The sequence below is a fragment of the Balaenoptera physalus genome (genome assembly GCF_965194825.1).
Source record: "Balaenoptera physalus genome assembly, chromosome: 11".
NCBI lineage: Eukaryota > Metazoa > Chordata > Mammalia > Artiodactyla > Balaenopteridae > Balaenoptera > Balaenoptera physalus.
This window is the reverse complement of record NC_138896.1, coordinates 108,693,035-108,715,477: the sequence shown is the minus strand read 5'-3', so window position 1 is coordinate 108,715,477 and position 22,443 is coordinate 108,693,035. Positions and strand designations below refer to the sequence as shown.

Genomic DNA, 22,443 nt, shown 5'->3' with positions numbered 1-22,443 from the left:
TTTTATTTTTAAGCCTGGTTTCCCTTGGGTCAACTCTGTGTCTGCGTCACTTAGTGATGAGCCAACCACTGGTCAGAAGTTGTGCTGAAGCACCTGGAGCCAGGAAGGTGCCAGCCTTTCCCAGGGGATCTGGGGGTGCGTCCAGACTGCGCCAGCTCTGGCTTCCCACTGGGCCCTCTCACGTCTCCTCTGCACGCGCAGGCAGCCCGTCAGCGAGGGATGTGTGTAGAGCTTACCAAGGTTCTCTGAGGCCATCCGTTTCCTGTATCTTCCTGTTCAGTTCTGATGAACCTGCTGGTCTGTCGCTTGAGCCATGTAGGGTCACGACCTCAGCCCCACAGAGCATCCGGCCTTCCCTGTTGGCTGCTGAGATGGCTGTTGTCCCTTACAGCGACCACACCTCTGGGGTTCTACAAGCTCCAGTCTGACTCAGGTGAGCCTGTAATAGAGTGAGCAGTGCAGCTGCTGATTTTCACAGCTTGCCATGGTAGAAGGACGACTGCCCTGACTGTGCTGAGATGTCAGGAATGACGCTGACGTCTACTCTCCTGGCCTGAGGTTCAGTAGTTTCATGAGTAAACGCTTCTCACCTTGTTGTATGCCTTTGGACAGTTCCCAGTGGTAGCTTTTGACAGTTTTGTCCCGTTTTATCCTTGCTCTTGGAGGAAAGGACCAAGCTCCCAGCTTCACCATGTTAAAAGTCCTTCCATCCTCCTGCCCAACTACAAGCTTTACTTATTTCTGTGTTTCCTACTATATTTGGAGTCTGTGTCTACTTTACCCTTTGTTTTGCTGGGTTTTTTTTGACAGTAAGCTTTCAGAGTGCTTGCAGAGCCACGGTCTTCACTCTGTCTTTGCACTTGAGAAGTGGCTGGGCTGTTTTCAGGATTATAGAATCAAATCCTCCTCCCCCCGTCCCCCAAATCCATTGCTTTTTAGAATCAAGTGTTGCAGATAAGTCTGATGCCTATCTGATTATGTTTCCTTTTTAGCTAAACTATGATTTCCTCTACTCTTTCAAAACTTTTTCTTAATCCTTGGTTCTAGGTGTGCAGGTGGGGGATTTTTTTTGTTTTTCACCAGAACTTAAAGGGCCTTCCACCATGATTTTTTTCCCTCTTAATTTGTACTTGTTGGTCTTTTGCACTGAGTTCAGCTATCTTCCACTTCGACCACTGTTAGTCACAATTGTTAACAATTTCTCATTTTAAATTGCAGCAGTCATATTTTATTTTCTAGAAATTCTCATGATTTCCTGTGCTATTTTCACAAATGATATAATTTTGTTATTATTAAAATATACATATAAGAGCATGTGTGTGTGTACTGTCAAAAATAACAAAAGCAATATCTTTTTTTTTTTAACATCCTTAGTGGAGTATGATTGCTTTACAATGCTGTTAGTTTCTGCTGTATAACAAAGTGAATCAGCTATATGTATACATATATCCCCATATCCCCTCCCTCTTGAGCCTCCCTCCCACCCTCCCTATCCCACCCCTCTAGGTGGTCACAAAACCACCGAGCTGATCTCCCTGTGCTCTGTGGCTGCTTCCCACTAGCTATCTGTTTTACATGTGGTAGTGTATATATGTCCATGCCACTCTCTCACTTCGTCCCAGCTTCCCCTTCCCCCTCCCCGTGTCCTCAACTCCATTCTCTACGTCTGCATCTTTATTCCTGTCCTTCCCCTAGGTTCATCAGAACCTTTTTTTTTTTTTTAGATTCCATATATATGTGTTAGCATACAGTATTTGTTTTTCTCTTTCTGACTTGCTTCACTCCATATGACAGACTCTAGGTCCATCCACCTCACTATAAATAACTCAATTTCGTTTCTTTTTATGGCTGAGTAATATTCCATGGTATATATGTGCCACATCTTCTTTATCCATTCATCTGTTGATGGACACTTAGGTTGCTTCCATGTCCTGGCTATTGTAAATAGTGCTGCAATGAACATTGTGGTACATGACTCTTTTTGCGTTACGGTTTTCTCTGGGTATATGCCCAGTAGTGGGATTGCTGGGTCATATGGTAGCTCTGTTTTTAGTTTTTTAAGGAACCTCCATACTGTTCTCTGTAGTGGCTGTAACAATTTACATTCCCACCAACAGTGTAGGAGGGCTCCCTTTTCTTCACAGCCTCTCCAGCATTTATTGTTTGTAGATTTTTTGATGATGGCCATTCTGACTGGTGTGAGGTGATACCTCATTGTAGTCTTGATTTGCATTTCTCTAATGATTAGTGATGTTGAGCATCTTTTCATGTGTTTGTTGGCAATATGTATATCTTCTTTGGAGAAATGTCTATTTAGGTCTTCTGCCCAGTTTTGGATTGGGTTCTTTTTTTTTGATATTGAGCTCCATGAGCTGCTTGTATATTTTGGAGATTAATCCTTTGTCAGTTGCTTTGTTTGCAAATATTTTCTCCCATTCAGGGGGTTGTGTTTTCATCTTGCTTATGGTTTCCTTTGCTCTGCAAAAGGTAACAAAAGCAATGTCTTATACCCACTATCCAACTTAAGAAATCAAACGTTATCAGTATTTCCATAGTTTTCCATGTGTCCTTTCCCATCTCTTACCCCTTACCCATAAATAACCACTATCTCAACTTTTATCTTTCGCTTGCTTTTCTCTATAATTTTACTGCATATGTATATAATCTATCATTTTAATTTTTGCTTAGTATTAATGATATTCAACCATGTTTGTGTATATAGCTATACGAATATACCATTATTTATTAATAAACATTTGTATTTTCTTTTGTTTTATTTTAAAGTGTGATTGTAAACATATGTTAACATGTCTTCTCCTTAAAAATAGGCAAGATTTTATTTCATAAGATACACACCTAGGATTACAAGCACTGATTGTACTTCCACATGTCTGGAAAATACTTTAAATCTGACTATAAATTATCACTAATATGATGTATAATACCTCATGGAAGTTTTAATTTGCATTTCACTGTTTACTAGTGAGGTGGAATATCTTTTTATAGACTTGATAATTTCTTCTTTCATGAAAACGTTTTTCCCTTGAATTTCAGGTTTGGTTTGGTTTTAATGTTCTTAATGCTATTGCAGTGGTATTTATATACGTGGTAAGTTTCTTCTGGTGTCTATGTTGTCTTTTTACTTTCTTAATGGTGCCTTTTAATCGACAAAAGTTATTTTAAATTATCCATTTGTTCCCTTATGATTGAATTTTTTTACCTTAAGAAATCTTTTCCTAACCCAGGGTTATAAAATTATACCGAGGTTTCCTCTACAAGATTTAAAGTTTTGTTCATTTCATTTAACGTTTTAATCCATATGGAATTTATTTTTTGTATGAGGCTAGGAATCTAATTTCATTTCCTTCATATGACCTGTGGTAGCAGCACTCTGTGAGAAGTTTGTCCCTTCCCCAGTGATCTATATGCCAGGTCTGTCAGAGCAAGTTGAGTTGCTGTTTCTTGCGTGATTGGGATCTTTACTGAAATTGCATTTACGAATGAATTCTTCTCTTCAAAGAAAATGTTCTTTGTTGCTTTTTAAAATTTCTATGTTGTACCTTTATTTTCTATTGCACTGATTTCTGCTCTTATTCATTTCTTTAAAAAAAATTTATGCTTATTTGCTATTTTTTATTTTTAAGCTTTAATTTTTATTTTTTATTGAAGTATAGTTAACTTATAATAGTTCCTGGTGTTATTAATTATGTACATAGACTTTTCATATTCTCCTCCGTCATAGGTAATCATCACAAGATATTGAATATATTTCCCTGTGTTATAGAGTAGGACCTTGTTTATTTTATATGCAGTAGGGTGTATCTGCTAATCCCAAACTCCTACCTTATCCCTCGCCACCCTTACTGCTCTGGTAACCATAAATTTGTTTTCTATGTCTGACTCTGCTTCTGTTTTGTAAATAAGCCCCTTTCTCTCATGCTGTTTTTTTTTGTTCTTATAATTTTTATTGGAGTATAGTTGATTGATTTACAGTGTTGCTAGTTTCTGCTGTACAGCAAACTGAATCAGTTATACATATAACCACTCTTTTTTAGATTCTTTTCCCATGTATATTATTACAGATTATTGAGTATAGTTCCCTGTATTACACTTGTAACATGTTTTAGATCCCACATATAAGTGTTATCATATGATATTGGTCTATCTGTCTGACTTGCTTCACTTAGTATGATAATCTCTAGGTGGATCCATGTTGCTGCAAATGGCGTTATTTCTTTCTTCCTTATGGCTGACTGATATTCCATTGTATTTATTTACTTATTTTAAAAACGTATTTGTTTATTTTTGGCTGTGTTGGGTCTTCGTTGCTGCACGCGGGCTTTCTCTAGTTGCGGTGAGCCGGGGCTGCTCTTTGTTGTGGAGTGCGGGCTTCTCTTGTTGTGGAGCACGGGCTCTAGGTGCACAGGCTTCAGTAGTTGCAGCACGCAGGCTCTGCAGTTGTGGCTCGTGGGCTCTAGAGCACAGGCTCAGTAGTTGTGGCGCATGGGCTTAGTTGCTGCGCGGCATGTGGGATCTTCCCGGACCAGGGCTCGAACCCGTGTCCCCTGCATTGGCAGGCGGATTCTTAACCACTGTGCCACCAGGGAAGCCCTCCATTTTGTTTATATACCATGTTTTCCTTACCCATTCATCTGTCAGTGGACACTTAGGTTGCTTCCATGTCTTGGCTATTGTAATAGTAATGCTGTGAACATTAGGGTTCATGATCTTTTCCAACTACACTTTTCTCCAGAGATAAACCAAGGAGTGGGATTGTTGTATTGTACGGTTAACTCTGGAAATAGTTTTTTAAGGAACCTGCATACTGTTCTCCATGGTGGCTGCACCAATTTACTTTCCCACCAACACTGTAGAGGGTTCCCTTTTTTTCTAGGCTCACCGCAGCATTTACTGCTTGTAGATTTTTTGATGCTGGCCATTGTGGCTGGTGGAAGGTGACACCTCACTGTAGTTTTCATTGGCTTTGCTCCCAGAATTAGCAATGTTGAGCATCTTGTCATCTTCCTCTTTGGGTTTTTTTTTCCTCTTCAAACAGTATAAAATTCGCCTCTTCAAATTGGCTTTTTGAAAGTCGGCTGTGTTTGGAATTCAGCGTTAACAGCCCTTCAAGCTTTGTGAATATGAGGTGCCCTGAAGCACCCGTTGTAAAGTTGTTCCGGGAAACGTCCACAAGGCGGCAGCATTTCTTCATGCCCAACTCCGGTTACTTGGCAACAAAAAGCCTTAGGGAAAGTCTGCTTCCTGGGCTGTGAATTAGAGGGGAATGTGCCAGAGCAAAGTCTCAAGGGCTTGGGTCTCACTACTTCTTCCCCCTTCAGCCTCACCCCTGCCCCCCGAGACAAACGGCAACTCCTGCAAACGGCCCTGAGTGTGTGCTGTGTTTCATAGGTAGGGTAACTCCCAGGAAGGAGGCTGGAGGTCCCCCACCTGCAGGAGACGTGCAGACCAGGTGACTTGTCGAAGCTCCTCCAGCCCAGAGGGTCCACTGTCGTTTGGGTGCGCTCGGCTTCGTTTAGGTGTAGGAGGGCCCACCTGGATCTGGAGATGGTGGTCCCCTCCCAAGGGGAACGGACAAGACAGATCCAAGGGGGGCCCCATTTGGGAGCACACCCTCCCCTGCTCCCTCATCCCCAGCACAGTACAGCCTTGGGACCGAAGTCTGCTCAGGCTTCAGGTATGTGATACCAGCCCAGGTCCCCGAGGCCAGAGGGGAATAGAGCAGACATTTCTTTGCTATTCTTGTTTATTTTCATGGTATGTTGGAGTATAGTTGATTTACAATGTTGTGTTGTTTTCAGGTGTACAGCAACCTGATTCACTTATTGATATTCATGTATCTATTCTATTTTGAGTTCTTTTCCCATATAGGTTATTGCAGAACATTGAGCAGATTTCCCTGTGCTTTACAGGAGGTCCATGTTGATTATCCATCAAATGTATATATATATATATATATATATATATATATATACACACACACATACACACACACACATATATATATATATACACACACACACATATATAAATACACTTGTGTGTATATGAAGCCCAACCTCCTAATTTGTCCTTGGCCCCCACTTTTCCTTTTTGGTAACCCTATGTTCGTTTTCCAAGTGTGTGTGTGTGTTGCTGTTTTCTAAATGAGTTCATGTGTATCTGTTGTTCAGTCCCAGGTATAGGTGATAGCATATGCTGTTCATCTTCCTCTGACTCACTTCACTTACTGTATGTGCATCCCAGGTCCATGCATGTTGCCGCCAGTAGCGTTATTTCATTCTTGTTTATGGCTGAGTAATAGTCCATTGTATATACGTACCACGTTGTCTTATCCAGTCATCTGTTGGTAGACATTTTGGTTGTTTCTGTGTCCTGGCTGTTGGAACCAGTGCTGCAATGAACCCCGGGGCGCCTGGTTCATTTCCAGTTATGGGTTTCTCCAGATAGATGCCCAGGAGTGCTCCTGGGGCCGGGCTCTTTTTAGTTTTGTTAGGAACTTCGATACTGTCCTTTATGGTGGCTTTTACCAATGTACATTCCCACGAAAATGGAGGAGGGTTCCACTTTTTTGGTCCTCGAAATACAATGTGCACAGTCAGGGCTTGTCTTGATGGTCCTTTAGGCAGGGGTCTGTTTACGCTCTCAGGACAGGTACCTGCAGGGCAGCCGTGTCCCAGAGGTCAGCTGGCTGGATACACACTGACAGTTGCTGGCGAGCAGGCCGCTTGTGAGGAGTGACTGGTGTCTCTTTCTCCAGAAAAACATCTCGGGGGCCTACGAGGTCAGCAAGAAGTCTCCCAAGTCTGTTGTGAAGGTGATCAAGATCTCAGCCCCGGCCAAGGATGCTGTCTATAACTACAGTATCCAGACCCTGAACTCTACAGAGCTTGCAAAGAAGGAGCTGTATCGAGAGATGGCCAAGGTGAGTTAAGGCCCAGGGTGGGGAGCAGCGACGCACCTCCACTCCAGGCAGGGCGGTGGGGGGTCTCCGGACTGGGAGGAGCCGACAAGGGACGAGCGCCGGCACGGAGAGGCGTGAACCCGCTACGCGCCACGTTGAGCCCAGAGGCCCCCAGCGCCTGTCCAGGTGTGCGTGGCTCTCGGTAGCCGTTCATTGCTGCCTAGGAAAGGCAGCCTAACCCCGGCAGGGAAAGCCTGGGCTTAGGCTTCCTTCCCGCCCTGACCACTTCAGAAAAGGGCTCTGTCAAAGGGGACAGGGACGTGGCCCTCGCTGGGCTGCTGCCTGGCTCTGGTAACCAGCAGGCACCCCCACCGCCAGGAGCCAGCACCCTGCCCCCAAGACTGGCAGCCGGTCCGCTCCCCCGAGGTCCGCTGTCAGCCCGTCTATCCACGTCTGCTCGCGTTCCCAGGAGCCGAGGAAGAGACTCACGTACTCCCAGAGCCACCTGTCAGCCACAGTGGAGCCTCAGGATTCAGAGGAGGAGAAGAGAAAAGCCGAGAGGAAGTCCCGCGACGCCTGGCTCACACCCAGCGGCTTCCAAGTGACTGGTCTTCACAGCACTGGCAGGACACATCACTTGGGGCTGTCACCCCCCGGCGCCGTCACAGAGGTGGGTGGCGGGAGTGGGTCTCCGGCGGGCGTCCGCAGGGGCCTACCCCTGACCTGCTGCCCCCTGACGTAGGAGTGGAGGGAGAAGGCACTGTTTGCTAACGTGCTGGAGCCGGTGCTACACCGAGAGAGCTGGGGCTGGGACCGGCGCCACCAGGACTTCGATCTGTACACGCAGCCGCCGCCATTCTTGGAGCTGCCGCCCCCTCCGGCGCCACAGCCCAGGACAGGTAACCGTGGGCGGCACCCGTTCTGTTTTAGCAGCCACACTCCTGGGCTGGTGTCCCAGCGCAGGCTGGGCTGGAACTTCTGGTTCCAGCTGGATTCGTCACCTCCTGTATGACGGGGGCAGGTCCCGCTCTGGCTCTGGGCTTGGTTTCTGTGAAAGGGAGGCGCTGGAAGGTAGGGCTAAGGGCTTTCACGCTGTGTTACCCATGACCAGCCTTGAGAGGCTTTGGGCGCTGCTGGGCCCTTCCAGCTCCCAGACACGGCCAGTTGTCACCCGCAGGGGAGGGCGGGAGCCTGGCCACACCAAGCCCTCCAAGTCCTCTTCATCCCCCTGTTTGTGAAGAGGGACCAGAAAATCATTTATAGGTAGAGAACCAAATCTGTGAATTAACAGAACCAGAATCTTCAGGGAGAAAGAGAAGCGAGTTGATCTGGCCACAGACCCCTCGCGCAGAAAGCTAGACTGGATAAACGGTGGAGTGCTTTCCCTCCCTGACTCACTCATAAGGGCCGCTGGCAACAGCTCCATGAAACCGGAGGACGTGCTGACAAGCTGCTGAAACTGGTCTCTCCCCTCCTCTGCACTGTGCCACCTCCCTTCAGCGGAGGCCCCAGGCTCTGGGGCTGCAGGCAGGGTCCCAGGCTCAGGGGCACTGCTGTGGTCCAGCCCAGGGACGCCAGGCTCGCTGCCCCGGTTCCCAGGGCGCGCGGCTGAGAACCGCTCCCCACAGCGGGAGACAAGGAGAACCTGCTGCAGACGGGGCTCCCGCCTCCCGAGGGCTCTGAGCAGACCGCTGTCCCGGCACCGGGTGCGAAGCCGTGACCTCTCCCTCCGCGCCAGCACCGAAGCTGGGGTGCCGTCGGGAAGACAAGCTGTCACGAGGCCGGCAGCAGGCCCAGCCCCACGCCCAGGTGGATGACGGCTCCTACTCGCAGGGGGAACGCCGGGCCGCCTCAAGGCAACGTCTGTGACGGCCACGCCGCCGGGAACCGACCGACCCAGCGTGAAGCCTGCCAGGTGAGCACGCCAGGACGAGTGTGTAGCGGCCCGTGTGTGCCACCGGGAGAGGCTGCTTGTCTTGTCAAGCGGCAGAGAGAAGCGCCCGCTGTCACGCAGCTGCACCATCACCTGAGAGGGACCAAAGCCTCACGGCACTGTGGCCCGGGCACCTGCCCCGCTGCTGCTGGAACCCTCTTCGCACACAGGGGGACAAAGGGCCCTGGAAGCCGTCACCAGAGGGGGGATCGGAGGGTCAACTTGTTAGGCTGGCTCTGAGGAAGCAGGTGACTGACTAGTGCAGCAAAAACAAGGGGAAACGCAAACTGTCCTCTTCTGTTAAACGGTTCCTGTTTAAGTTAGGAGCCAAAGGCACTTACTTAAAAGAATGACACATACGCCGTTTTCAAGCTGTTTCTTGGAGAACGTGTGGTCTGGCAGAAATGGCCACCCTGCTGAGACCCGTCCCCCCCACCCCCGGCCAGCTTCCACCCCGAAGCCTCACGATCAGGTGAGTCGCAGCAGCTCCGCGCTCTCCCCGTGTCCGCTTGGAGCCCGGGATCATGTCTGTCAGTCAGGCAGCAGTGCCCACGGGGGCCTGGAGAAGCCCGTCAGTCAGAGAACTGGGAGAAACAGTTAACTTGTAATAAAGCACGTTCTCTACCTTCTGGAAGGCGTGTGTCAGGCGGACAGCAGCAGGGAGGCTGACCCCCTGCTTCAGGACAGCCGGTCCAGAGGGTGGGCACAGACGTAGGCTCGCTTCTCCAGGACCTGCTGGGACACTTTCTTGATCAGTTCATCGAGATTTTCCGGAGAATCTGGGAGGGAAAGAGTAGGTGATCTTTGGAAAAAAATGTTCCAGCAATTCCTGTTATCACGAAGTCAGCCCTGCGGTGTGAAGGAGCCCTGAAGGCGGCAGCCCGTCCCCAGGAAGTGATTCTGGGCTGCCGCCTGGCGACCCCAGCCTGCTGGAGGAGACGCCCTGCGGTGACAGCCGCGCCAGCACGGTGGGCGCGGGGCGCCAGTGCTGAGCTGCGTGGAGCCCCGCGCTCCTCCCTCCGCAGCGCGGCCGGGTACGGGGTCCCCAGAGGCTCTCGCCTCACTGGCTCTGTACGCTCCTGCTGGCAGCCTCACCCAGCCCTCGGTGAGCAGCAGTCTGTGTGCAGCCAGCAGCCCTGGGAGGCCACCGCCCCCCATTCTCCCCCAGCCCGAGCCGCCCACTTACGCTTGTCCAGCTGAGACAGGGTGCAGAGATTCTGGTGGTAAGCTTCTGTGCAGAAGATGTTGGCCAACAGAACCTGCCAGAACCAAAGTCAGAGAGGATGACTGCTGAGGACCCTGGGCTCTCTGGGCCTTAGGGCCGCCCCTGCCTGGAGCCTGACCTCTGAGCTTCAAAGAACTCAGTCTGTCAGCCAAAGCGGGCAGCTTGACCAGGGTCAGGTGGCCTGGCTCAGAAGCCATGGCAGCCCTGAGCCAAACCAGCCCTGCCCCCAGGGCAAGTGACTCAACCCCTCTGAGCCTCAGGTTGCTCCTTGGCGGGAGAACGTCTCAATCCCCGCAGCCACGGGGCACGTCAAGACGAGGGCGTGCACACAGCAGGTGCTCAGACGGAGATGGCACCCACCCTGCTAGCAGAGGGGTGAGGGCGCTGGGTTTCGGATTCCGACACTCACTCCCCCCCGCCCCCCCCCAGGCAGGAAGGTGAAAGGCAGTGGTCCTGTGTCCTGAACAGCACAGACCCGCCCATCGGAGCTGAGAGCACCGGCTATGGCCACGGACACAACTTGGCAACCCCACCCGTCTCTGGTCAGCTGGCGTGGACCCCGTGCTCACCCCCGACCCCCGGACGCACCCAACCCCTCCCTTCCCCACTGCCCGGCCTCATTAAAGTGCAGCAGAATGACCCCTGCAGGGAGGCTGCCTGTGCGGGCGGGAGGGGCGGGAGGGGCGGGCCCACCTCGTGGTCGTGGTTCTGGAGCCCCACACGGATAGAGCGGCTGGCCCGCGACAGCACGGCCGTCATCCCGTACAGGTTGATGAGGACGTTGGCCACTCGCTTCAAGACCAGCTGCTCCTCCACGATGGTCTGGGAACAGAGGGCAGGGGGGAGACTTGCCACCGGGACACAGCGCCAACACGCTCTCTCTCCCGGGCCCACCTTTGCGCATCTCTGAGCCTCACTCTACACCCTGGGGGAGCAGGCCTAACACTGCCTTCCCTTTGGGTTTTCCCTTAGCTCTGTCCAGATCTGGGCAGGAGTCAAGACAAGATCATGTCCCAGAAGCCTGGCTGAGACCACCGGCCAGCGCTTATTATCACCTTTGGACGCAAGAGACACAGATCAGGTCCTAAGAGTAAGGTCCAGGTGGGGCTGCCCCCTCCCGGCTCCAGGGAGCGTCTGGTCACCTAGACGGTGCCCACCCAGCAGGGGCTCCCCCCACGCTCCCCAGCCAGCTGAGTGGTCCCCAGGGCAGGCAGCCACAGCCAGCCCTGCTTCCCCAGCCCTCCACGGTGACCGAGATTTCTAGGCCTGGTCCCTAGCCGCTGGCCCGCCTCCCCGCCCCCAGATACCTTGCCAAAGCGAAGCAGCAGGGTCTCCACGGTGCGGCTGAAGTAGTGCACGTTCTGCTCGAGCTTGTGGGCGCTGTCCTGGGGGGCCGGGGGGAGGATGCCGCTCAGCACCGCCCTCCCGCGGTGCCCAGGCCCTGCTGCCAGGCTTGGCTGTTCTCCCCCGTGACAGGGCGGAGAGGGCATCTGGTGACCCTCGGACTGCCTGGTCCTCCCCGGTGCCCCCGGCCACACCCCCTCTGGGAAGGGGATACCCGATGGGGGGGTACCCCTGGCTGGACCACTCACCGCCATGCTGGGGTGCACGACTCCGAGCTTCCCTGTCAGCCCAAGGTCCACAGTTCGGCCCAGGGAGTCCCGAAGCCTCTGGCCGACAGTCTCCAGGATGGTGGTCACATTGCCCTGTTTAAGCTGCCTGCAGAGAGCCCAGGCGCCGTAAGCTGAGGCCCCGCAGCCGGCTCCTGCCGCCCAGCAACACGGCCCCGCCTCGGTGCCAGCAGCTCTGGGGAACCCGGGCAAGCTCCCTGACTACGCAAAGCCAGAGGGGCCACCTGGACACAACCCAGGACCTGGCCAGCCCTACAGGGAACAGCCGTCTCCTCTACGGCCGGAGGGGACACCCGGGGCACACCTGCTTCCAGGTCATTCTCTCCCCGAGTAGCCTGAAAAATCCTCTGAGCAAGCCATGCCTGGGCGCTGGCAGGGACTACTCACTGTTCTGGCCCCAGGATGGGGGTCAGGAGAGGAAACTAGTCTTTTGTGTTGGCCTTGAAGCTGGCACCTACTCAAGGATCACCTCTCCTTGCCCCGGTTCTAGAAGCAGCACGAGAGCTGCAGGGGAGGAGGGCAGGGCCCTGGCGGCTTCCCAGGCAGCTGGCCCCTCCCTATCCCCTCCCTCCAGCCAGCCTGTGAGTCAGCTGAGCCCTGCAAGGCTGCACGCCTGGTCCACGGATGAGGCAGCGCCCTCCTCTGGCTGCCCCGGGACAGGCCTCTGCTGGGCAGGGTGGGTGGACCCGAGGGGCAGACGGTGGACGCGGCACCTACTTGACCCTTGCAGTCAGGATGCGGCCGGCATGCTGCAAGCCTGTCAGGGCGATGTACATCCGGAGAATCTCGTTGGTTCCCTGTGGCCAACATTATCCAGGTCAAAGGCCGCCCACATCAGGGCAGCCCTAGCAGTGCCGTGTGCGTGACTGGCTAGGCCATGCTGCTTCCCGCTAACTCTTCGGAAGCAGCTGGGAGCAGGGCTGTGACCGGGGGCCAGGGCAACACGCAGGCTACTGCTCCCACGGGACAAGTTGGGGCTGACCAGATGGCGGTGGCCTCCCTCTGGGACCTACCCCATCCCATGACCAACTGTGCATGAGTCATTCCTTTTTCCAAGCTTCCGATTCTACTTCTTTTAAGCCGAGAAACAGTTCCCCTTGAAGTGAAGGATACTAGTACCCAGGACACAGCAAGTCCTCAGCGGACCCACTACTAGCTCAGGCCAGGCCAGGCTCCTCGGGAAGCAGCTGGCCGCACCGCAGTGCCAGGTGCCAACACCCCGGGGCCGCCTCTTCCCTGCTGCCACCCCCAGGCACCCCCACCCCCACTGTGAGCCGCGTGACCTCGGGGACGCAGACCAGGGGGCTTGGGCCCGTCGTGCACGGTGGTGCTGAGGGTCAGAGGGGCAGGGCCTGGACTGAGGCACACCGCCAGGCCATGCCACGGACAGAGACTCCGTGGGAGCGGAAGTGGGAGCAAGGAGAACTCCAGGCTGACCCAGGCCCGTCCGGGGCGGTCTCGGCTTCACGCTGAGGGCCCTGCACCCCTCAGAGCTCCTGAACCCGTGCTGACCACCCCACCAGCCACGGAGGACCGCACTCGCCCGGGCCAAGCGGAGGGGCCTTGGGGGAGGCAGGCCTGGGGCAGCAGGGTTGTGACGTGGGAACTGCCCCCGGGGCCTCGGGCTGGCCGCGCCCTGTCTGTCCACTGAGGGAGAGGACACAAGGAACACCAGCAGCCAATGCGGTCTTCCCCCCCCGAGGGGGAGCCGCCCGGGCGCCCAGCCTCGCACTGATCCAAGGGTCTGCCTCCGCACACCTGTGTCCAGCCTGAAATCCCGCCCGGCCTCCCTCCACGGCCGCTGGCCGCACCGCTGCAACCCACGCCCTGGGCGGGCTCGGGGCACTTCCAGAGACGCGAACTCAAACAAGCCATTCTCTGCTCCGAACTCTGTTACCGCTTCTCGGCCCTCACGGTGAGATCCAAATGGGCTTCCGCGGCTGGCCACTCTCTGGCCTTCCCGCCCAGCCCCACCCACACCCCAGCCCCGCCGAGCAGGACCGGCCGCTGCTCCTTCCGTTTCCCTGGTGCCGGCAGGGAAGGTCCCGTCGGGGCCTGGCACACTCCACTCCCCTGCCCTCTCTGCCCCCAAGGCCAAGTGCGCTGCTTCCTGAGACCCCAGCCCCTCACCACACTGGTGTTCTGGAGTCGTCCTCTCTCGGCCAGGCTGCACGAGGCTCTGGGGTGCACGGCGGAGCGCTCAGCGGGGCGGCGCACTCACCTCGAAGATAAGCAGGATGCGGCTGTCACGCAGGATGCGCTCGTACGGGTAGTCCCTCATGTAGCCCGAGCCCCCGAGGACCTGCAGCGCCTCGCTCACGCACTGCCACGCGGCCTCGGAGCTGAACACCTGCCACGGGCCCGGGCGAGGTCAGCACGGGGCCGTCAGCACCAAAGCCCCTTCCGGAGGGGGACCCTCTGCCTCGGGGCCAGGTGGCTGCGGACGGGGTGGGAGGCTCCACGCGGAGAAGTGGGCTTTGGGACGAGACGACCCAGGTAGGAGCCCTGACTGTCACGTCTCACTGGTGGCCAAAAAATGACCCCCCTCCCCAAAACAAGACAGAGGCACAGGGAACTCTGTGCTATCTACCTCAACCAGATATTTCATAAAAGGAAGTTCTGACACCAAAATTTAGGAAGACCAGACTCAGGACAACACAGTCCTTCCCAGGGAAGCCCAGCTGCTTTGTTAGGCGGATACGAAGTTACAGTACCCAGTCTGTATTCTCTTCTTTCACTATGATCACTGTCAGCTGGTGACAGCCTGGCACAAACCATGCTGGGAGACACCGGCCTCCCGTAAGCTGGGCACTGCCCTCTGCTGCTGCTCCTATGCTACTCTGCTCTGCCCAGCTGCATCCCAGGGGTGCCTGGCATGGTGGGTACCTCGTAAATACCTAAGCAGTGACAAACTAAGGAGGAAGACGGCAGGCACGCTGCGTGTGGGGTTACCTTGACCATGGCGGCCTCGATGGAGCAGTCAGGAAAGCCCGGCTGGTCCAGCATCCCCGCGGTGAGGTAGGCCATGCTTTCCATCACGTAAGCCTTCTGAGCCATCAGGGCAAACTTCTCCTGGAGCGTTCAGAAAGATACACCATCAAGAAAGAATCTGCCTGTACTGAGACCCAAACCTGCCGAGCAGCAGAGAGGGTAATTCAGACCACGCCCAGTGCCCAGGAGCACCAAGGCCTGGCACTCGTAGAAGGGGCCACGTGCTCCTCTTCTCCCCGAACCACCGCCTAGGAGTCGGCAGTACAGACCCCCAAGCACGCCGTCAGTGCCCGCGAGGTAGAGTCAGCCCATGCGGTGCTCTGGGCCCTCCATACCTGAATCAATCCGAACTCGCTGAGCTTCCTGTTGAACTGCTTCCTTGTGCAGGCGTACTCGGCGGTCATTTCTGAAGAGGGGCAGAGTTATCAAAGAACAATTTTCCGGCTGTCTTAAAATGATTTCCTCAGTCTATCGTCACCACCCTTCAAACGCTCAGGCAGGAGCTACGAGAAGCGGGTCTGCTGAGACCAACACCCTGAAAGTGAGAGCCCCACCTTCCAGCATCTCCGGGTCCAGGAACGACTGTCCCCTCTGCGTGGCACCCAGGGTGGGGGACGGACCAGGATCAGGGGCCAGTCAGACACGTCCGGACCCAACTCTCGCTCTTACCGGCCAAGCCTGGGCCACGTGGCCTCCCCGCCCTCATCAACACTATTGACCTCAGAGACACGGCAAAGGCCACGGGACGCCCTGCACGGAAGAAGCAGGCTCACACCCGGCACACGTGTCCGTCTGGCAGCAGGAGGGTGGCCCGTGGCTTCCGCGCCAGCCCTGCAGGCGCCCACGTGCCCACGGCGGCCCCCTCCCTGCAGCCAGCGCTCTCCCAACACTCCCCACGGACCTCCACGCGTGACCCACTCTCACAGCGGGCTCGCAGGGTACGCAGGCTCCCACATCCCCCCATTTCTGGGCCTTGCGATCTCAGGGGCTCTACATCCTCTAGGGACAGACTGACCACGAGTGCGAAGCCCTTGCACTGAGTTTTCCAGACAAGGCAGCAGAGTCCAGGTGGGCGCAGGGCCCTGGGGGAAGCTTCGCAGAGGAGGGCGAGCCCTGAGCTTGCAGTCGGATGGGGGGTGCGGTCTCGGGCACATCACTCCCTGGCTGTGAGCGTCCGGCCCTTCGTCTATAAACGAACTCTGCCCTGAACTCCGAGGAGCTTCCTGGGCACCCAGTGGGGAGCGGGCCCCGGGTACGCCCGCGCCGCAGCCAGGGCCCTGCGTGTCCCTGTGGTCCCCGCCACAGAGCAGAGATGGCAGTGACGTTCTGTGCCCTGCAAAACCCCTATCAGGCTGCTTTACCTTCACTGGCAAAGGGAAGTGTAGGGTTCAGTGAGCGTACCAGAAGAAAGGGACAGTCGAAAGGCTGAGGGACCAGGGCCCCCACTCTGACCCCGCGGCTCACCCACTGTGGACGGCCACCCACGGGGGACCGGCGCGCAGGCTTCTCAGGGTCCAGCTCACACTCAGGTGTGCGCTCAGCGGCCAGAGCAGCCACCCCCGTCTACCTCCACCAGCAAGTCCCCCGCCGCCCCCATCCCGTGCGTGTTGAAACCGCAACACTGGCCCTTCAGGGGCAGCCTCAGTGCACCCTTCAGTCTAAGTCGAAGCCCTGATCCTAGACTTGGACAGGACCGGCTGTCAGTGGCCTGGCTCGGCGCTGGCCCGCCCGCCCGCCCAGGGACGGGGCAGAGCCCCTGGGCCGGAGCAGGCAGGGGCAGGCAGGGGCGGCGGGGGTGGCAGGGGCAGCGGGCGCAGGCGGGGGCAGGCAAGGTGCCGTCCCTGACTTACGCACCGATCAGCGTCTTGAGCATCCCGGCCACGGCACTGCCCATGCTGAACCGCCCGCTGTTGAGGATGTTCATGGCCACCTGCGGAGAGAGGAGGGCTCAGCGCGGGCGCTCCCTCCGTGCCCAGCTGGGAGAGCTGAGGGCCCTAGAGGGCTGAAGGGGACAGACCGCAACAGGGCTTCTCTGCTTTTACCAGACAACAGGCAGCATGCGGATGGAGTTAATCATCCTGCCAACCCTCCCTGGGCCGGGAGAGAACACAGTCCCATGGCCTCAAAACCAGGTGATCTGTCATGGAGATGCTCTCACAAACATCCCCGGAGGCACCCCCCCCCCCCACCAAAAAAAAGAAATGGGACACGCTTATTCCAAAGGAAGTGGCCACTTCCCTCGGCCTCAGGGGAGGGGAGCAGAAGCTAAGACTGGCTGGGTACCCGCTGCCAACTCCTCACTTGCCCAGCAACGCGTCAGCGTCAGGGTCCTCCTTTCGCAGAAGAAGAGCCGGAGGTGCCAGGTGGTGACCAGTCACAGACAGAGCAAGCACCCGCCTGACGTGCACCCTGCACTGAGCCAGCCCCTCGCACGGACGTGACGGGCTCCTCCTCCCCCGGTGCCTACAGTAATGACCCTAGCTAAGGAGTTCTGTCAGCTTCACTCCTCTCTTCCAACCCCAACTTGCTACCTAAAGCCGACGGCAAGCACACACACTGCTTCCCAAGTACCAGACTAGCCGGGCTTGGGGAGGCACCCCCTTACAGACCTAAAGCGACCTAGAGACCACAGCCACCCAGGCACACGGTGGACGCGTGGCCACCAGCACGAGGCTCCTAGAGGAGGCTGTGACCTGCCCACCTCTGCTCAAGCCTGCGAGGCCCAGGGAGGAGGCCTCAAGGCAGGGCTGGGGTCTGGGGGCAGCAAGCAGCCTGGGACTCAGCTTCACACGTGGCACTGCTCGTACTGACTGCTCGCCTGCGTGGCTGGGACTAACCAAACGTGCCTCTGAGTTTGAATTTATGATTACTTGCTCAATAACCTGAAGGGAGACTCTGAGAACAGATCCTGTGGGGCTGGGGAGACGGGAAACACCTGCTCCAGCCACCGGGCAGGCAGCACTGGTCCTGACAGGCGAGGCCGAGGCGGGTGGGCACCTCGGTGGGCATGGCCGGGAGCTGGGGCTCAGCTAGGTCGCAGCGCAGTGTGGCCTGTTGTGCCTCCTGCTCTGGCCTGTGGCCTGTAATGTCAGACTCCCTGTGTCTCAGGACATGGAGGGGGGACGAGGAGGGGGGACACCGGTCCTGCTCCACCTGCCAGGACTGAGCAGGAACTGAACTCCCCACCTTTGGTTCCTTTTCCCAGGCTGGTTCTCAAAGGCCAGCTCACAGTTTCATGAACAAACTTACTTCACAGCCCCTTCGTGGTCGATTCTCAGCTTCACTTACAACAAAGAACAAGAGGAGGAGAGGACTGGACGCCAGGCCCCAGGCCCCAGGAGGGTGGAAGGCCTGGCAGGCTTGGCCTCACCGGAAAGGGCTCGTGAGCCCAGGCGGTCCCTCCTACCCAGGCCTGACCGTGCTGCGTGGTCACCTTCCTGCCGCAGAGCAGTCCCCTCCCACACCTACACTCCAGGTACGAGACACGGCCGTCCCCGCAGCCCCCATCGCTGACCGCCTCTGCGCCCCGATGAACCTCCTACCTGACCTCACGCGGCATCGGCGTTCCCCGGGCCTGTGGTCACCCTACCCGCCATCGATGGGATCGCCCTAGCGTGTTGCGCTTTTCAGTGTTGACGCTGACTGCCAGGCAATCGCACTCATCACGAGACAGGGCTTTAGCGATCTGTTTTTCTTCTGCATACTAAAACCATCACTTCTCACCCAACACAATGGAAACAAACATTTTAATGCAGTGTTGGGAAGGACTGGGCAAAGACCTCACACACAGTCCAACCGTCCAGCAGGCGACACGGCAACATGGACCAAGAACTTAAAAATGACCACGCCCTCTGACCCAGAAACCTGACTGGTATTTAAACTCAGGAGATAATGAGAGAAGTGTGCAAGATATGTATAAGGATACATGCCATGCAACGCAGTCCCGAGTGGGGAAGAAGGGAAACTGCGCTAAATGCTCGATCCTGGAGACCCAGGGACAGTGAAGGTGGCGTCACCACATGAGGAAATGCTGTGTGGTTCTGAACCTAAGCAAATCACATTCCCTAGCATGAAAAGACTATGAGGGCTTGCTGATAAGTGAAAAATGCCAGTTATCACCTCTTACACACACACACACACACACACACAGAAATATTTCAGCAATGTAAACTCTTTAAAAAGATGTAGAAAGACAAGCACCAGAAGTGTGAACAGTGGAGACAGCAGAAGCAAGAAGAATGACAATCCCGCAGCCTGTGGAACAAAAACCACATTCACAGAAAGAGAGACAAGATGAAAAGGCAGAGGGCTATGTACCAGATGAAGGAACAAGATAAAACCCCAGAAAAACAACTAAATGAAGTGGAGATAGGCAACCTTCCAGAAAAAGAATTCAGAATGATGATAGCGAAGATGATTCACGACCTCGTTAAAAGAATGGAGGCAAAGATCGAGAAGATGCAAGAAACGTTTAACAAAGATCTAGAAGAATTAAAGAACAAACAAACAGATGAACAATACAATAACTGAAATGAAAACTACACTAGAAGGAATCAATAGCAGAATAACTGAGGCAGAAGAACAGATAAGTGACCTGGAAGACAGAATGGTGGAATTCACTGCTGTGGAACAGACTAAAGAAAAAAGAATGAAAAGAAATGAAGACAGCCTAAGAGACCTCTGGGACAACATTAAATGCAAGAACATTCGCATTATAGGGGTCCCAGAAGGAGAAGAGAGAGAGAAAGGACCAGAGAAAATATTTGAAGAGATTATAGTCAAAAACTTCCCTAACATGGGAAGGAAATAGCCACCCAAGTCCAGGAAGCTCAGAGAGTCGTATACAAGATAAACCCAAGGAGAAACACGCCGAGACACACAGTAATCAAATTGGCAAAGAAAAATTACTGAAAGCAGCAAGGGAAAAATGACAAATAACATACAAGGGAACTCCCATAAGGTTAACAGCTGATTTCTCAACAGAAACTCTACAAGCCAGAAGGGAGTGGGCATGACATATTTAAAGCGATGAAAGGGAAGAACCTACAACCAAGATTACTCTACCTGGCAAGGATCTCATTCAGATTCGAGGGAGAAATCAAAAGCTTTACAGACAAGCAAAAGCTAAGAGAATTCAGCACCACCAAACCAGCTCTACAACAAATGCTAAAGGAACTTCTCTAAGTGGGAAACACAAGAGAAGAAAAGGACCTACAAAAACAAACCCAAAACAATTAAGAAAATGGTGATGAGAACATACATATCGATAATTACCTTAAACATGAATGGATTAAATGCTCCAACCAAAAGACACAGGCTCGCTGAATGGATACAAACACAAGACCCATATATATGCTGTCTACAAGAGACCCACTTCAGACCTAGGGACACATACAGACTGAAAGTGAGGGGATGGAAAAAGATATTCCATGCAAATGGAAATCAAAAGAAAGCTGGAGTAGCAATACTCGTATCAGATAAAATAGACTTTAAAATAAAGAATGTTAGAAAAGGAAAGACACTACATAATGCTGAAGGGATCAATCCAAGAAGAAGATATAACAGTTATATATGCGCCCAACATAGGAGCACCTCAATACATAAGGCAACTGCTAACAGCTATAAAAGAGGAAATCGACAGTAACACAATAATAGTGGGGGACTTCAATGCCTCACTTACACCAATGGACAGATCATCCAGACAGAAAATTAATAAGGAAACAGAAGCTTTAAATGACACAATAGACCAGAGAGATTTAATTGATATTTATAGGCCATTCCATCCAAAAACAGCAGATTACACTTTCTTCTCAAGTGCACACGGAACATTCTCCAGGATAGATCACATCTTCGGTCACAAATCAAGCCTCAGTAAATTTAAGAAAATTGAAATCATATCAAGCATGTTTTCTGACCACAACACTATGAGATCAGAAATAAGTTACAGGAAGAAAAACGTAAAACACACAAACACATGGAGGCTAAACAATACGTTACTAAATAACCAAGAGATCACTGAAGAAATCAAAGAAGAAATCAAAAATACCTAGAGACAAATGACAATGAAAACACGATGATCTACAACCTATGGGATGCAGCAAAAGCAGTTCTAAGAGGGGAGTTTATAGCTATACAAGCCTACCTCAAGAAACAAGAAAAATCTCAAATAAACAATCTAACCTTACACCTAAAGGACCTAGAGAAAGAAGAACAAACAAAACCCAACGTTAGCAGAAGGAAAGAAATCATAAAGATCAGAGCAGAAATAAATAGAAACAAAGAAAACAATAGCAAAGATCAATAAAAGTAAAAGCTGGTTCTTGGAGAAGATAAACAAAATTGATAAGCCATTAGCCAGACTCATCAGGAAAAAGAGGGAGAGGACTCAAATCAATAAAATCAGAAATGAAAAAGGAGACGTTACGACAGACACCGCAGAAATACAAAGCATCCTAAGAGACTACTACAAGAAACTCTATGCCAATAAAATGGACAACCTGGAAGAAATGGACAAATTCTTAGAAAGGTATAACCTTCCAAGACTGAACCAGGAAGAAATAAAAAATATGAACAGACCTATCACAAGTAATGAAATTGAAACTGTGATTAAAAATCTTCCAACAAACAAAAGTCCAGGACCAGATGGCTTCACAGGTGAATTCTATCAAACATTTAGAGAAGAGCTAACACCCATCCTTCTCAAGCTCTTCCAAAAATTGCAGAGGAAGGAACACTCCCAAACTCATTCTATGAGGCCACGCTGATACCAAAACCAGACAAAGATACTACAAAAAAAGAAAATAACAGTCCAATATCACTGATGAATACAGATGCAAAAATCCTCAACAAAATACTAGCAAACAGAATCCAATAACACATTAAAAGGATCATACACAATGATCAAGTGGGATTTATCCCAGGGATGCAAGGATTCTTCAATATATGCAAATCAATCAATGTGATACACCATATTAACAAATTGAAAAAGAAAAACCATACGATCATCTCAATAGATGCAGAAAAAGCTTTTGACAAAATTTGACACCCATGTATGATAAAAACTCTCCAGAAAGTGGGCACAGAGGGAACCTACATCAACATAATAAAGGCCATATACGACAAACCCACAGCAAACATCATTCTCAATGGTGAAAAACTGAAAGCATTCCCTCTAAGATCAGGAACAAGACAAGGAAGTCCACTCTCACCACTATTATTCAACATAGTTTTGGAAGTCCTAGCCATGGCAATCAGAGAAGAAAAAGAAATAAAAGGAATACAAATTGGAAAAGAAGAAGTAAAACTGTCACTGTTTGCAGATGACATGATACTATACATAGAGAATCCTAAAGATGCCACCAGAAAACTGCTAGAGCTAATCAATGAATTTGGTAAAGTTGCAGGATACAAAATTAATGCACAGAAATCTCTTGCATTTCTGTACACTAATGATGAAAAATCTGAAAGAGAAATTAAGGAAACACTCCCATTTACCACTGCAACAAAAAGAATAAAATACCTAGGAATAAACCTACCTAGGGAGACAAAAGACCTGTATGCAGAAAACTATAAGACACTGATGAAAGAAATTAAAGATGATACCAACAGATGGAGAGATACACCATGTTCTTGGATTGGAAGAATCAATATTGTGAAAATGACTATACTAACCAAAGCAATCTACAGATTCAATGCAATCCCTATCAAATTACCAATGGCATTTTTTTACAGAACTAGGACA

The 22,443-nt window shown here is 52.5% G+C and overlaps 2 protein-coding genes across 7 annotated transcripts in view; one reads left to right on the top strand and one right to left on the bottom strand.

Annotated features, from left to right (window-relative positions):
* Window positions 1-10,753, top strand: part of CFAP92 (cilia and flagella associated protein 92 (putative)) — a gene marked incomplete at its 3' end in the record, with an annotated part of 103,926 nt that extends 93,173 nt beyond the window's left edge. For 3 of the 4 annotated variants that reach the window (XM_082413933.1, XM_082413931.1, XM_082413932.1), the window contains 3 exons: window positions 6,779-6,943; window positions 7,392-7,592; window positions 7,665-7,934. In XM_082413933.1, coding sequence (XP_082270059.1) covers window positions 6,779-6,943; window positions 7,392-7,592; window positions 7,665-7,934 — 636 coding nt within the window. Of the gene's footprint in view, window positions 1-6,778; window positions 6,944-7,391; window positions 7,593-7,664; window positions 7,935-10,509 lie in introns of those variants that run through there. The other variant, XM_082413934.1, reaches the window with a different exon arrangement.
* The window catches only part of ACAD9 (acyl-CoA dehydrogenase family member 9), a 63,128-nt gene continuing 43,027 nt past the window's right edge, over window positions 2,343-22,443 (bottom strand). The window contains exons 9-19 of one of the 3 annotated variants that reach the window (XR_014251040.1): window positions 16,557-16,632; window positions 15,038-15,108; window positions 14,664-14,783; window positions 13,933-14,061; window positions 12,429-12,508; window positions 11,673-11,799; window positions 11,388-11,465; window positions 10,774-10,902; window positions 10,042-10,114; window positions 9,481-9,634; window positions 2,343-2,478 (exon numbers count right to left, since the gene is read on the bottom strand). Coding sequence is in view for 1 of the 3 variants with exons in the window: in XM_082413973.1 (XP_082270099.1) it covers window positions 9,534-9,634; window positions 10,042-10,114; window positions 10,774-10,902; window positions 11,388-11,465; window positions 11,673-11,799; window positions 12,429-12,508; window positions 13,933-14,061; window positions 14,664-14,783; window positions 15,038-15,108; window positions 16,557-16,632 (984 nt within the window). In the remaining 2 variants the exon portion in view is untranslated. Of the gene's footprint in view, window positions 2,479-7,900; window positions 7,971-9,216; window positions 9,635-10,041; window positions 10,115-10,773; window positions 10,903-11,387; window positions 11,466-11,672; window positions 11,800-12,428; window positions 12,509-13,932; window positions 14,062-14,663; window positions 14,784-15,037; window positions 15,109-16,556; window positions 16,633-22,443 lie in introns of those variants that run through there. The other 2 variants (XR_014251041.1, XM_082413973.1) reach the window with 2 other exon arrangements.